This window comes from Lepisosteus oculatus, chromosome 25 (assembly GCF_040954835.1).
Source record: "Lepisosteus oculatus isolate fLepOcu1 chromosome 25, fLepOcu1.hap2, whole genome shotgun sequence".
NCBI lineage: Eukaryota > Metazoa > Chordata > Actinopteri > Semionotiformes > Lepisosteidae > Lepisosteus > Lepisosteus oculatus.
The window spans coordinates 5,781,619-5,798,403 of NC_090720.1; the positions used below are offsets into that span (position 1 = coordinate 5,781,619).

Here is a 16,785-nt window from a genome sequence, read left to right on the forward strand (position 1 = left end):
CTATACATACAAGAGTCAGTTCAACAGGGAGCCATGCAGATCCAGGCTTCACAGATGAGAGGATATTCTCTGGAACATCTTCAGCTCCTTCCTTTCTTCACACTTGAACCTCTCCAACACTTGGCTTAAGATTGATCCATATTCTCACATGTCCATAAAACATTGCTCCAGAACCCCCCTGGCTCAAAGATATATGTAAGGAATGAAGTAAAGGTCATGAAAGATAAATAATAAAAGGGAATTTGCAAAACATGATTAAGTGTCTGACAGTAAAGGTTTCAACCCAATCCACTAATCAGGTTTTCCAAGGTAAAGTGGAGCTTAAGATATAAGACTGAAGTTGTTTATAATTGTACATCTTAGCACATTCTGAAGCATGGTAGGGGTAATGTCATGTTTTATCTTTGATATTCCTTAGCTTTGTACTTAAGGAATATTAATGAAGTTTTCACATGTTAAACATAATGCAGACTGCTGTCCATGCATGCATGAATGAGCAGGCCTAAACTGGCTACTGGTTGAGAGAACCCCAGCCAATCACCTCCAGTGCCTCCTATACACTAATCACTTTTTACTCCTAAAGTAAAAAAAGGGGGAGAAACATTTGTTGTTTACTATGTTTCTGGAAACATGAGTAATTGCAGGGAAAGACCTTGCATATATCAAATACTTATAGATCATATTTAAATATATTTATTTTCTGGATGGTTCAGTACCATTTACTGTGACCTTTCTAAATGCCCAATTGAATTACAAATGTGGTGCATTGAAGTAATCAATATGGTCTTTGATTCCTAAATGTGTTAAATCACCAAAATGGAAACAAACGTGCCCTAATAAATTTTAGAATTCTGTTCAAATTTTAGTTATAGTGTCCTGCAACATTAAAATGACTAGCCATGAGATGTAGTGCCTCAAGCAGGGCCTGATGCAGATGCTTATCAAGAAGCATAGCTTCACAGTAAACACCAGCAATTCCTTTACATTTGGTTACAGATTTAATTGTGACAGGACTCTGTGACACCCTTCGCTGGGAGCTGTGCCTGATGAGAGAAAAAAAGGAAAAGAAACCTTTTCCTACAAGAAAGCAAAAGGATTACCACATCTTTGAGATCGAGATGAAGCGTAAAACACAAAACACACGGACCTCGTTTTACCCCTTAATCATAATTTTATTTTCTTTTCCCCCAGACACCATTACAACCGTTATTTGGAAACAACGGCGATTCCCAAACTAAGTGCAATAGTTTATTTTTGTTTGTTTTGATTCAGTTTTCTTTACAAAAGGAAGCTCATATACAGTATATATATTTTAGATATATATTTATAGACTGTATACAACAAGGATCAAAAGAAAAATAAGAATTGTTAAACTATATACAACAATACAGTAAACAGGGTTTTAAATAGCAGTTTCATTTGGAACCGTACAAAGGAGACTGGGATGGGGAACAGCACAGCGGACCAGGAAGACTGGAGAAGAGTAAGGCAGCTGGTTGGAGCAATCAGATCAGATTAATGTCCACAAGACTTCAGCACAGACCGGCTCCGATGCTCTCTTGCTGGCGTGCTAACGTGTAAGAGGAACGCGCCTTTGCGTCAGGGGACTTGTGCTGGCCAGGACCGCCTGGGCTTTGTAACTCCTCAGTCCGCTAGACATCCGAGTGCCTACCGGGCAAGACACACGGGCAACGGGGCAGGGGAGCTGACAAAAACCCCCAAAACCACATGGGCGATCGCAGAGACCCCCCCATCCGGTCCGTCGCGTCGTGACGCCCAGAAATGCAAGTGAACAGGAAGCAAGAGCCAGTGTGACTACCTCTCCCGACGGACTATCATTTTGAAGGGGGCTGGTGGAAGTCAGAGAGTCGGCAATGCCAGATTAGGAAGAGAAAACATCACGTTTGAGAGCTGCACCTGTACCCTCTCCCAGTAAAGAATCAAGCTTTTGAAACAGAAGTACCATAGGTATTTGAATGTACCCCTTGTCCCCAGCCCTTCCCTACACATTCCACTCTGCCAATCAGAATCACCAGGGCTGTCCTGCTCAGTCTACGGAGTGCTGTCTGGGCACAGACAGGAGAGCAGGAGGACAGCTAGACACGCCTGGGGAAAAGGGACAATGACAACACGGCTCCAGGTGAAAAAGTGGAGGGGAAGAGTTTTGGAGTAAAATAAGAATCACATTATGGTCTGAACACTTTACAATCACAACACCACACATCCCTCAGTCAAGCTGGGAATCAGCTGTGAAACCTGTGCGAGCCCTTTCCAGACAACAAATCTCCCGGCAATACACACAGAACAGCTCAGTGCAGAGCGTCATACATTTCATACACAAAGGAAAACTCAATGTAACACAGACTTAAAATAGGGTCCTGTGTGGCAGGTGTTTATATATTCCAAACTTCACTACAGGACACTGAAACCACCCTAAACCACCATCACCACCACCTTCGTCGAGGGTGAGAAATTCCGTTTTGTGAGATGTTTGGCAAAAATGTCTAAATTAGTCTCAAATATACTGAAAAAGACGCATCATATTAAATGAGTGCGGAGTCCGCATAAAGTGACAACCACAGTTATGATGTCCATAATAATTCATTGCAAAGAATAGATACATTTCTGTATGGGTTCCCTTTCTGAACACTTTTGACTTTTACTACTTACTTTTATGATGCCTGTTAAGATTTGACTGCTTAAATGAAGATACTGGTGAAGATGTCCCTTGACATAGTACATTCAATACACTGCATAATAAGAGGTATTGAAGCTTTCTAGCCACATTCCCTGAACGTCTTCCCACATTAAAGTGACAATCAGACACAGGTTTCACACACCTTGGACAGAAATGAAGGTTCTGATTCCCAAAGGCAACATTAAGCACATACTGTTTCGTTCATTGTTTGGCAAATTCTTTTCAAAGAACAAGAAAACAAAACAAAAAAAACAATCACAGGCAGCTCAAGCATCTGAAACTGGTCAAGAAAGGACAGTCTGGAATTGGGATAACAAAATTCATCGCTGCCTTCCTCCACCCTAAAAAGTGGATGGTGTTTCTACTTTTTAGTCTAAAATTGGTTATCCACACTGATTTGTAAAACAAGCTAAATGGAAGGACAGACTTCTTTAATTGTGAAAGATTTGTAAACTTAAAAGAAACGTTAGTACAATAATGAAGACAGATATTGAAGTATTTGTAATTAAAGCTTTTGGTTTCTTTCAGTATTAAAAAAAACTCTAAATAACCTAATGCTCTTCAGTTCTCTAACAAACACACGTGTTAAAAACTGGATTGGATTGTGATTTTACTCAATGTAGCTCTGCTGGTATGAACACTGCTCCAACAGCATGGCTGGAATTTCATCTTCTTCACAAAGATATACAAAGAGAAAGACTTGGGTTTTGCCTGAGCCTGAAGAAGTTGTGGAAATTCCAGTTTCTAATCTGCTTTTCCAATTAGAATCACTCGGGGTTCAGGAACAGATTTGGGAAATAGTGTAAATTCTGAATCACTCATGTGCACTAAATGCAATGGAACAAAAGGTTTTCTGCTTGTCTGCTGGAGGAAAAGTTGTTTTCTTTATTGGTGCAGCTTGAGTTTTCCTTTGCTCTTCCTGTGGCTCATTCACAGGATATTTTGTCACACTGCTGATAAAAAGCGATTCAGCATCTGCGCAGATCAAATGGAGAACCCGGCAGCGGGTCTACTCCCAACCACTGCGTAATTTACAAACTGGCACCTCACCGCCCTCTAGTGGCAGGACGTGGTAAATTAAAATGGCTGCAGAGATTCAGTAGCATAAGCTCCTTCGGGGAAGAAGCTCAAGCAGCCAGCTCCAATTTACAAACGCCTTTCTCTTAGGTCATCTGGACCACTTGAATAAGCCAAGAGCAGCATTTACAGTGCTTGAGTGTACAGAGTTGGAGTTGCTCTGAAAGCCATTAAACAGCAAAAAAGCATCAACCTAAGACAGTCTTTGTGTGCCGTCTTAAACATCCTATATCTGAACTCACAGACCCAGAAAAACAGGTACAGCAGCCTCTCAGAAAGGTTCAGTTGACTCCATGTGAGTTACTATACATGGATTACTACAAAGGGAATTTACTACCGTAAATTCATCTTACCATATACCCCACACCTTATACATACAGTACTTTCTGCACCAGTTAACCAGGCCGAGAAGCTGAATCCAGTCACAAAATCCCATAAACTAACTTTCAGCACATTGCTTTAAAAGTTCAGTGGGTAATAGCTAGCAAGCTGTCCCTCCCCCATCCCACGGTCCTCCAGAAGAACACTTTATCTTAAAAAAGCCAACAATAATTCACATGAACGCACAGCTTCTTTGAGACGGCTCAGTTTGAAGCCTGCTCGCTCGGATTTAGCACAAAAGCTAGAGAACCTACTGCAAACGGAGCCCCTAGCCAGTGTCAAATGAGAGGATAAAGACATGAGATTCATGCAGGCACGGGCCTGATTCTTACGACATGCCTAACACACTCTTAAACCGCCCCCGTTGTCAACAGTAGTTGAAAAAATATTAACAGAGAGCGGCCATCTCACATACCTCCTATGACCCTCTGAAGGAAAATGCTGTTTCACAATGTTAGCAGTTTCCCCATCAGCACCCCTGCCCAAAGACGGATAATAATGATCATTATTATAAAAATATATAAAAATTACAGTACAATAGAGCACTAAAAGATCTGCTCTGTCTCTCTGCCCACTGTTCTGTCTCCCCAGAGAACAGACTGACCCAATGGAGTAATGAGACCGCAAGATCTTCTAAACTCTTTCTGCTGAAGCTTTTTGGAGGACACACGAAGGATATTTTGTCGGTTTCCAGTTTTTTTTTTGTACTAATCAGCACTGCGTCTAGTTAAACACTCTTCAAAGCAATCCGGCAAGCGAAGGTCTCCACAGACTGTGTGCAAGGTATTTTTCATTCCGCCACACGAAGAACAGTTTCTGCTTCAGTGTTCAGACTGCTAAACCTGAGCCATTATTTTCTACATGGATCTGCCCCCTTCCCCCCTTAGAACAGCATAAAAAAATCCCCCAACTTGTTTCTAAGCTTTTTTAAAATAAAATCTCAGTGAACAGTAATGACCGATACAATTTAAAGTCTAAAAACAAATTGATAAAGTGTCAATATGACACTTGATCGGAGACATTTAAAACCATCCAGCAATAAAATTGGCAGGTGAGACGAGTGACCAGCTCCCATATGCCAAAGAGGTGATTTTCTTTAAATCCCTTAACGTTCCCACAGCACGAGTACAGTTTGATTACTGATTACTCACTGTAACAAGACTTACTTGTTACATCAACAGGCAGATGAGGCAGAAACGATATCATGCTACACTGCCTCTCTGCCCACAACCCTTATTTACTTAGCGAAGGCTAAGCTCATACAATATGTCACAACGGAGCCTTCCACATATAAACTTATACAAACAAATGGCATTAGCCTTCTACTGGAAGCATGCTGCAAAGAAAAATGCAGCCCTCATTATTTTGTTTTTCATATTTATCAAATGCAGGATGTTTGCTGTTGACTAGATCTTGCTCTGCATTCTGAACAGGAACATGTTCACTGCTTAAAGCACTGCTTAAAGCCCCTACCCAGCCCCTTCACCTCTCTCTTCTATTTCGCTACATTATTATATTTCACCTGCTTGATAGCATTGGAATACAAAGGCGAATGGAGACACAAAACACGAACATGGATGATATTAACTTACGACTGGAAAACATTGGAACAAAAGGCCACTAAGGTATGATCAAAAGCCAACAGAACATTATATACAAGAAATGGCTTTAGGAGTTTAATTGAAATTCTAATAGAAAACAGACAATGTATAAGGAACAGTGTCCATCTGAGGAGCTTGGATGAAGACAGGGTCTACTAGAACCAGAGCAATATTAGGTAGCAGACTTGGCAGGAAGATGGGCTTAAAAACAGAGATCTGTAGATTTGCCTTTGAGTGAGCTTCTTAGTCTGCCACATAAGTTTTTTAAACTCACAGATGGCTGTTTAAAGATGACTTCATGATGACTGAAAAAACTCCACTGCAATGTATCGTTAATTAGGAAAATGATCAGATCCCTACCACAGCTTATCACTGAAAGTGAAGGATTAGAGGAATTTACAGCTAAAATCTAGCCCTGTGGTTCAATGCAAAACCTTCTATTGCAAATGCAATTTATGTAAAATTCAATCATAATAACACCATGTTACTTAGTTTCAATTTTGGCACAATTTCCAACAAAACTTGTTGTTGGACTGACATGGCATCTGGGCATGATCACAGTACAGTGCTGAGTCACTGTAAATCCAGGTTAGAAGGGAGAAAAGGCCAATTGTACTGACTTGCTTTCACTGGCTTGGAATTAAACAGAATTAGTTCAGATCAGATTAACGTAATGGCACACACCATTAAGCAAGTGCATATTTTGTAAGTGTGGCGAGATTAAAATACCTTGGCCTGGATACGGACTTCAAAAGTATTCTGTTATAGATTTTAAGCAAATCTTTTTCTTAGGCTTGTGTGTAGAAACGTTTTATTTTATCAAGAATACATTCAGTTTTAAAAAAGCAAGAAATATTGCTGTAAACTGCACTCATCCAACAATAAATCCCTTACAATAAACCTGTAGATTCATTTCATGGAATTGTTCAGCGCTGTTGCCAATTTACATAGAAATCTGTACTTGTTGGCCAGTTGTTTAAGACTCTGGATGTAGTAATATTCTGTATTAAAAAAAGAATCTGGAGTGAACAGAAGGATGTTAACCACTTTAAATGTGAGTGCAGAGAATTACTAGAATAAGGCAGTCCACTTACATATTCTAAGAGGTTTTAAATGTGCAACAAATAAGTACTGGAAACAATAGCATGTATTGCATTTTAATGCCTCTCAGTATATGTAACAATAACCACATGGCTCTATAACTTCCTATCAGTACAATCTTTTGGCTTTTTAATGTTTTATTCTATGAAAACATATCGTGAGAACTTTACACCGAAGAATAAAGTGCATACTGGTCCATGCTCAGGCGGTAGCTAGCACTCCTGCTCCACAGTGGAAAACGTAGGACACTGTTCCTTATTTAATTTTTCTTTTTTTAATTGAAAGGAAGGTTTAGGCAAAAATCTGAAAGCCTCCCATTCCTTCTGCATTTGTGAATCACATTTAAGCATCTCGATTCACTGATGCACAAGTCTTCCTAGCAAAACGAAGGCAAAACCAAAATTTCTTTTGTAATAAAGATTTTCCCAGAAATAAGGCTCGCTTATTGCATAGTACTTTAACACAGTGTTATTCAGCAAGAGCTGTGCAAAATTCCTTAAGCACTGCTGGGCCCTGTCTGCTCCACAACAGGCTCAGCATTATCACCTATCAGCTGTTATTTCCAATGCTCTGCAGTACAGACAATAACAGCAGTAAGAACAACTGCTCTAAATCCCCCTGATGAGCTGGCTTCATGGTGAAGGAATGATTCATCTGCTTTGCATGAATCTGAAGATAAGCATATAAATTGGACCATCTTGTTTGTGTATTTAATATTTTCAGCAAATTTCAATGCATAATGCACTGCCTGAATAAAATGAAGACCATATGACATACATAGATACTTGTATACATATTGAAGGATAAAAACAGGTCCCCATTACATTCTTATCCATTCTCCAGTTATTAAGAAGGGATAACACGTGGGTTGTGTCTTTATCACCTATTTCTCTCTCCCTGGCTCAGCGTGCTCTCTGGGTATATTGTAGAACATGATCACTCCCTCTTCCAGACTTGTGTGAAATATTTAACACGCAAGCTGAATTACCTTTGTACCAGCAGCCCAAACAGGTGCCCTGGACACAGGGACTCATTTTATTCAGCCAGGGCACTGTAGAAAGAGATCGGTATGTTTCATTTATAGCACGTCTGTATTAAAATTAATCTATTTTTAAAAAATGATCTTGGCCTTGGAAATGCAAGAAGTTCTATGTATCTATAAAGGCATTCTCTAATTCAAAGTCAAAGCCTTTGCTATTTGACATTGTCCTTTCCTGCCTTCGACAGGGAAGCTCCCTGATTCTCGGGCCTAACTGCCCTCCTCAAGCCTGTGAAGAGCAGAACAGAAGCCTGGACTCGCAGCGCTTAAGAAAACAGCACAGCAGTAACACTACATCTTTGTCTTAAACTCTTGAAGCAGAAGAATTCACCGATTTCTATGAGAATAAAAATGTTAAGCACCAATCCTCAAATGTGGGAGTTGTCTTTGTCATTGCTGTCGTTTTAAGACCTCGGGGACAAACTCAGGGTCTCCCAGTGTCGTGTCGAGGCGGGAGTACAGCGTTTGTGTCTCATTTCCAAATTTCTTCCCCTCCCCCCCCCCACCCCAATATGTCTTGTCCCCTCTGGGTCCCCGAACGCGGAGCAGCGCAGGAGCGTTCATCAGCTGCTGGCGCCGTCTCCCTCCGCGTCTCTCTCCAGCTCGTCCTGGATTTCGTCCGTGTTCCCTGAGTCGCTGCTCGCCACCGAGCTGAAGGAGGGCGAGTTTCTACGGAGGCCGGAGACAAAAGGACAAAAACGATTAGCACCGACTGGAACAAACTCCTGCGACAGATCGGGTGAGAAGGGCCGCCGGCCGTGCCAGGACAGCGCCCCCTTGTGGGCGAGCGGAAGGTGGCGGCCCCTCGGCGCACGCTCTCCTCACCTGCCCCCCGACCTCTTGATGAGTCTCCTGCAGGTCTCCATCTGCACGTCCAGCCCCCTCTTCATGCTGCACATCTCCATGTACTCGTGCAGGTGGCGGTTCATGTCGCTCTTGGCGTTGGCCAGCTCCAGCTGGGGGCGAGGGGAGAGAGGAGAGAGGGGAAAGGGGGGGTTAGAGCAGAGAGGGGGCCGAGGTAGAGCCTAACCCTGCGGCCTCCCAGCATTGTTCCACTGGCAAAGCCCTGGCTGCAGAGGTGCATTGAACTCTATTAGTGATGTGTTCCTTGTTCAATTAGACACACTGTAAGCCATTAGAAATGTATTACTTGTATCAACCCACCCGAACATGGAAGTCACAATGTGACAATGTGAAAATTGCAATTAACCCTGGAAACACCTCTAAAAATCTTAACGTACTATCTACTTAATTAATCCGATTAAGTCGTTAAGGTTTCATATGGAATTAAACCAGAAGCACCAGAGTGGCCCATCCCTACTATAGGGAGGTGAAGACGTACAGACAGTTAGCTCTCCAAGTGGACAGAGAGGCTCTGGTGCTGTGTGGCTCAGTGGCTGCACAAGAGCAGTGGAAATGCAGGGGTCTTTTTCCATTTTGGATTTTGACATTTGACCCTGCCTTTTAGGATTAGGAATTGATCGCAGTCTTAGATAAAGACTGACTGCTACCGTATTCTCATGATAAGGATTAGCACAGAGTAAGATTTTGATGTTTACTTATTATCGGTTTAATACAGGAATTTGAGCAATTATCTAATTATATGATGTTTTTAAAGAAATTATATCCATGGCAAACCCAGTTGATCTTTGCTTTTCTAATATAACAGACTCCATAATATATACTTCTTCATGTTCAGTTGGCTACTCTAGTCCACCTGGTGCCTTGCAAAAATATTGTCCCCCTCCCAATAATATCTCTTCTTTCAATTACAAGCGACGCACATACAAAACGTGAATAATCCATCTGACCCTTTTAATAGATGAAAGAAGTTAAATGTCAGCAAAAACTACAAAGGAAAAATCCAAAACGGAAACTCACTTGCACTTTGGAAAACAAAATTAGTTCAGGTGCCCAAAACTACTCTGGAAAGTCACACAATTGGCGGAGTGGCCTCTGTCTGAATACACCCGCCTTTGAGCAGGAATCGCTTCCTCACCTCAATCTGGCCTATCGTCTCTTGGTATTCCTGCTCTCGTGTCTTGAACAGGGTCTCCGTTTCATCAATCAGACTCCCCAGGCTCTCATCCTGCGAGTTCTACAAGGAGACGGGGCAAGAACAGGGAAATGTCAAGGTCTTGTACTCAACGTCCATACGTCACGCATTCTTGCGTTAGCGCCCTAGGAGACAAACCGGGCAGATGTGACACAATTCAGACGGGGGTTGGAGAACACGATGCTAAAAACAAACATTTTAAAATGTTTAATTTTCCAGTCCTTCTAAAGAGATGCATTTACAGACGATTACATAGGTGGTGTTTATACTATACAGGTATGTTAGAAGCTAGAGTCATTCTGTAAAAAATGTCTTAGGCCTGTGTAAGCCTTTCCTCTCTCTGTGTTACAGTGCTGTAGCAGTAACACTCCTAGATGACGAGGAGCAGAGCGAGACAGGAGAAGGCCGAGATCCCCCTCACGCTCTAAAGCAGGGAGGGGTCCCCGAGTGTGGGAGTGGAGGGCTGAATTACGACGCACTAAATTACGACACTAGCGAGGAAACGCTGTTCTCCTCCAGGTCGAGGAAACGTCACGCCCAGCGTTTACCAGCCCAGTGAGCACTCCGGATGCAGTTAATTTAACTACAGTGCAGGACAGCAAGCCAGCAGGTCCTGAGGCAGCACCAGGGAAACCGCAGGTAACCTGTTTCCACCGGTGCCGATTTTAAAACGCCATCCCATTGTGGCGCTTTATTGTCAGCTGAGTGGTGGAGACGTTTTGCTGTGCTTCCTGCCAGGTACAAAGGCGGACAAAGGCAGCCACCTCGGCCCAAAGAGCAGGACAGAGACGGAGGGAACTCACGGGATCCTGCCCCTCTCCCTGGGCCTCGGCGCCACCCGCGGCCGCCGCGATGGCGGCTGGCGTGTTGTAGTTGGTGAAGTCCTCCCACAGCAGCAGCGTCTCCTCGTTCTCCTCCCAGGTCAGGCTGTCGCAGTCGTCGTCGAAGTCGAACGTCTCCCGCCTGGCAACAAATGAAGAGTCTGAGCAAGTTCTGCATGTGAGAGAGAGAGAGAGAGAGAGAGAGGGAGACGGAGGGAAAGAGAGAGGGCCAGAAAGAAAGAGAGAGAGAGAGAGGGGGGAAGGGGAAGACAAAACAGCCACCACATTCAAGGGGCGTCCGCACACAGAGAAGAGGAGAAACAAGAGAAGTGGAAATGACAGCGAGCTGGTACTGAGGGACTGGTTCAGCCCTGCAAAACTGCAGCTGAAAATTCACAGTGAGGCCTGGATGTTAAATGAGCACAACAGAGATACACACAGAGGGCTTGAAAGCGAGCCAGTATTTTAGACTGAAGCGCTGTGTCATTGTGCTTCAGTTTTAGCATTAACAGACGCTGGACAAGCGACCCAGGGAACCTGCTGGAGGGCTCTGTGTGCGTCAGGCCCACCAGGCACAGGGAGAAACAGGCCTCAACAATGACATGTGACTGAAGTGAAAAGGGCTGCTGAAAATCCAAGTCAGGGGTCTATTTAACGGTCTTTGAAATTCACACTCTTCAGAAAATGTGACAAACAAAAAGATGAAGATAATGATCATTTAAATCATTTCTTGATAAACAATTCTTATTAGCACTCATCTGTTATGCTCCATTCCCTAGCTTGCCAGTAGGTGGCACTGTAAGATTAACCCATAAGCCAAGCATGGACTGACACTAGTGGTTTCCATGCCTGGTCCTGGAGGAAAACTGAATGACTTTCATCAGACTGTACTGATGATAACTGAATTAACTGTTCATTTGTTTTTCACATTTCAGAAGAGTGTGAATTTTAAAGACATTTTTAAATAGCATCACATACTACACATAGCCCTGACCAACTCCATCTACTTTACTCCAGCAAAATGAATTCAGGCCTTATAAATGGCCAATCAAAGCAGCTCAAACAGTACGACTAGCTCCTCCAATGTTTCATTTAACTATGAAGATGTAAAAAACCCCAGCATTCAGGACTACAAGACAGGGGACTCACAGCTGGTTAAGCATGCGTTTCATCTCATCTGTGATGTTCAGCGATCCAGCCACATCATCCTCGGAATTACAGCTGGGGTCAGCGTCCATCTCTGAGCTCTCCTCGTCCGACATCGGTTTGCGCTCCTTCTTCTTGCACACCGTGTTCACCTTCAGCAAAGCCGAGATGACAACTCAGCACCGACTCCTACTTCACCAGGCCAGTATGATATAGACTGGGCCCGTTGCAGACCAGGACTGCACCAATAAACCAGTGCCAGATTGCGCCCTGGGGTCAGAACTGTACCGTAATAATGTACGTTTACATTTTTAAATTTTCAGCTTGGCTTGCTGTGGGCTTTAGAATTCCACAATGCACAATCAAACTTCTTTACCGTTAGTATAACAGTATCTGATTTGCTATTTACAGCTTGCAACATTTGGAGCCACACAAGAAGGAGGAACATCTAGCTGTTTCAAGTCTTTTGCTTTCCTATTTGAACTGAACAGCACCAGAAACTCAGATAACCACTGTTTGATAAAATCACTTTAAACCGACAGGCTGAGCCACATCCTCCCAAAAGGGAACAGCCATGTGTTACATCACAAATGTCCAGAGTGACTTCCAAAGCTGGCCCTGCTGCCCAAGGCCAACTGGCGTCAAAAACCACCTCAAATGAATGACAATCAGCAGTTGTCAGTAGTCATGTGAGCAGTGCATGTAGACATCAGATACCTCCTATAAAAGCACATTAATAAAATCAACCGAAATTTCAATCATTAACACTTTTAAAATGTTTACAATGTTAATCCAGCACCAGCTTTTTTTTCTTGGGCATTTTGTAGAACAGACTCATTTTTTAATGCTTAAAAACCAATAATCTTGTTTCTTCTTTCTCCAGAAGGTGTCAAGACATGAAGGCTGCAGATGAGCCCTGAGAGATGGGCACCTGTCGTGCCATCTGCCTGTCCCTCTGGGCCAAAGCGCCCATGACAGACACCGAAGCACCCATGGGAGAAGCGATGTGGCTCTTCAGTGACACTACAAGCTCGCAGGGCTTGCTGTGACACAGCACATGTAAGATCTCTTGGCTCACTCTGACCCACCCACCTCTACCTACTACCAGGCTAGCTGTGCACTGCTGCTCAAGGAATTCTGCTAAGTGCTGGCTGACGCCACAGTCTGTGTGCAGACCTCTGCCATCGACATGATAGGGCTCCTGCCTGAGCTCCATGGGAGCACCTTTAATGATCACTTTGGGAGACCATGTTCCCTGACATTGAACATTTTAAACACTTCTCCCACATAGATCTCAGGACCTGCAGTGCCTGAGTGCTACTAACATATACAACTCATACCCCCAACGATATCAGAGAGTCACCTACCCAGAGCACGTTCAAATCCATGCTCAGATTGGTGCATGTGTCTGCTCCTTGCTTCCTCTACTGCATTAACATTCCCCTGTGTTTAATGGTGCTAATGTTCCTATCTTTGTTAACTGTTTTTTTGTTTTAACCATTTTCTTTCCTGCAATGCGCCTTGAGAAGCTACTTTTAAAGATGCTATATAAAACACTGACCAGCCCAGTACAGGCCAGGCTAGGCCAAACCCTTCAGTGCTGGGTGGACATCCTGTGCAGTGCTGTATAACGCAGTAGTTTGCGTGAAGGGGGAATGAAGGAGGTGGCAGTGGTTACTGCTCTGAACAGCCACCATCCAGAGAGGAGGAGGAGCTGGGTTTGGGAGCTAAAATGAACTGGCCACCAGCCAGCTTTCTTGTCAAGTACAGAAAATATTCTGCAGATCAGCTAAAACGTACAGCTCGAAAAAACAGGCAATATTAAGGGACATGTAATGCTTAGGTCGAACAGAAGGAGGATTACTGAATGGATTGTCACCCTCAAAAAAATGACATTTTTTTCCACTAAGGGCGTGCATCAGAAAACATCCCGCGCACAGTAAATGATCACGCAGAATTAAAGTGCGCTGTACTGCACTTGCGTCTTCTAGTCCCTGCCGGTAGGCATACAGATGTAATATCAAAAACTTGTACTGGCTGAAGTCTGATTTCTGTATCCTCTGGCGCACAAGCCCTTTGCATTATAGAGAGCTCTTACGTAGCAGCACAGTTTGGCACGGTGTTGCAATGCTTATGCAATCAACCTGGCTCGCCAAGATTTTACCACATTCTGTGTCATGCTTTGAAGTATTAAAGTTAAAGTTTACCCTGCTTTTACTACAATTTCTTTCACCACTGCACTGGGGTAATGACCGGAATGTATTATGCTTAGTAAGGTCCACGGCAGCGGACGAGCTGATAGAAGGGAGCCTACCCGCTGCTTCTCCATCGGCGGTCTGGTTTGGCTAACCTGGAACATTTTGGACATGTCCTCGGAGTTCCGCTGCTGTGCCACGTCACACAGCTTGGCGGTGATGTCGATCCGGCGGCAGATGTCCATGTCTACTTTCATTGCCTTCTCCTGGATCTTGGTGTCCAGGTCCGACATTTGCTGAAGCAGGAAAAAGAAAGGGAAACGACAGTCAGCAGAGGGAATCAACTATCCGGCACAGCCCGTCTATCTTTTTGACCAAGCACTGCAGAGACTCCAACTTTTGGCTGTCCCTTTTCACCACAGCCTTATTCTACTTCACTTCACGGCAGTGTTAGACTCCCCTCATAGGAAGAGAACGAGACGAGAAGCAGTTCTGAAATCTCACGCACCAGCGCAATTTTACTGGAATGGCAAATGCAGCTCAGGGGATGTTGGTCATGTCTTGATTACAAGACAAATGAACCCAATCCCAGTGGCTTCTGCCTGGACTCATGAGGATTGAGCAGCAGGGAGCCGATTTTACAGAATAAGGAGACTCAAGCCCTGGGGGCAACACACTGATACAGTGGTTAGCGTTGCTGCCACACAATTCCAGACCTGGGCTGCTATCTGCATGGAGTGTGTATGCTCTCCCTGTGTTCACTTGGGCTACCATTGACCTGCAGCACCTCAATTATTCCCAACGAATTTAATTGTCACTCTCAGCTTCATTCATGTTTGCAATCTTGGCTTTCAACTGAGGACGAAAATCAAGTCCAATAAAAACAAAATTATTCAGCTTCTGTGTTTTATGAGCTTGTCTTAAAGATCATTCTCTTCTGCTGGGATATTTTGAAAACGGCATACAACAGTATGAATGTGGGCCTGTGCTGTACTGCAGTACTGTATAGCTTTAAACGAAAATGAAAACATCTCCTGCAATATAGGCCGGGAGGGAATCCTAGTGTGGAACAGATACACTCAGAACTGAACTGTCCATATAAGAATGGAAGCATTACTGTGCAGGTCAGGAATTTAGAACAACTGTTTAGACATCCATCAGATGCAAAGGGTGGTGAACTTAGTCACTGCTGGTTCAACCTTTTTTCTAATACATGCTTCCTTCTTAAAGCATTTTACAATGTCCTCACATCGCTGAAGAATCTGCCCAGGATGTCAGAAAGAACATCCCTTCACCCTAAGGGAACCGAAACATCCTCTTTTATGAGGATATTTCACTGTGAGTTAAGCTCAACATAATGATATAGCCTGATGTCATTCTATGCCAGTTAATTTTTTTTATGTGGTCGGCATCTTTTAGGTCCCAGTCCCGCTGAACTGTCTTCACCAGTTTGAAATGCAGACTCCTGGCATTTGTCTTTGGTAATGACAAAACAGAGAAAGTGCGAGGAAAGATCCCCAAAAAATGTTCATAGTGGAAAAAGTAGAAGACATTCCACACAAGAGCCAATGTGCAGTTTTGGCAGAGGAGTGTGTGTGTGGGGGGTTTCCTGGTTCACAGACAGTCTGTGAGATCAGGGGTCAAATTCTCAATGCAACAGCGTGCCAGGGACTGTGTGTACAGGCCCAAGAGGCATTACAGAAACTCCAGTAGCTCCTTAAGAGCCACATCTGGTAGCATGGCCCAGGAACTGAGTAACAATGACTATCAGATGTGGGAAGTGACATGAATCAGCAAAAACGAACCTGCCAAGACTGTTCAGAAGAAGCCCAAGTTGCTCCCTACAATTTCATTAGGGAATCGCTTTCTAGCTGTTCCAGATACACTGTGCGAAACACAAATGTGGGAAGGCAAACCAGCTGTTGTTTATTACTGGATAAAGATGAGTGCCAAGTTAAAAAAAAAAGCAAAGAAAAAAAGAGCACAAGGGATTTCAGCATGACCCGAGATCAACCGTTTCTGTTTTTTTCCAGATGCCTTTCCTCTTTGCCCTCACTCACGAAGCATTCATTGAATGCGCTTCAAAACGGTTAGGCTGTTTGTTTTAAACAAAGTTTTCCAGGCTGCTTACAAAGCCATATAAGGGAAGAGAAACAACTTCCCACATACATGTAACAGTTTACTTACAGGGCAGGCATTCGATGTGAATGGAACAGGCACAGGCCCAGACAGACGCAGCGAGACAGATTTATGTCCGTCTAGACTCAACAGCAGGATTTGTCTAATTTTTATAAAAGAAAAAGAAATTTCTCTGCACAATAGCTGCCAAGTCAAAAAAACAGGGCGGTTTTACAGCCTGTGAGATTAAGATATTAATGTGGCATGCGACAAAAAAAAAAAGAGATATGAACGCCTGGAGAGCTGTCCAGTGAAAGGGTGTTTTCACGCTCTTGGTGATATGTGACCAACACAGGAGACAATACTCACATCAGTCATCAGGCTTTTGAAGACCACCAGCTCCGCCTTCAGCCTCTCGACTTTCTCGTTGAGCTCATCCTGAACAATCTCCGATTCCTGAGCATTCTGGGGAAAAGAAAGTCAGCACTGAGCCAGCCCTGCTCAACCACACTAACCAGCAGCTAATAGAATTTAAAATCCCAGCCTTTTAAT

General features: G+C 43.6%; 1 protein-coding gene across 2 annotated transcripts in view; it reads right to left on the reverse strand.

Moving 5' to 3' along the window:
- Positions 1-1,151: 1,151 nt before the first annotated feature.
- Positions 1,152-16,785, reverse strand: part of LOC102684376 (intermediate filament family orphan 2) — a 48,047-nt gene continuing 32,413 nt past the window's right edge. The window contains exons 3-9 of one of the 2 annotated variants that reach the window (XM_015337229.2): positions 16,603-16,698; positions 14,271-14,411; positions 11,924-12,072; positions 10,757-10,946; positions 9,897-9,995; positions 8,723-8,853; positions 1,152-8,566 (exon numbers count right to left, since the gene is read on the reverse strand). In XM_015337229.2, the coding sequence (XP_015192715.1) occupies positions 8,461-8,566; positions 8,723-8,853; positions 9,897-9,995; positions 10,757-10,946; positions 11,924-12,072; positions 14,271-14,411; positions 16,603-16,698 (912 nt within the window). In that variant the 3' untranslated portion in view covers positions 1,152-8,460. The remainder of the gene's footprint in view (positions 8,567-8,722; positions 8,854-9,896; positions 9,996-10,756; positions 10,947-11,923; positions 12,073-14,270; positions 14,412-16,602; positions 16,699-16,785) is intronic. The other variant, XM_015337230.2, reaches the window with a different exon arrangement.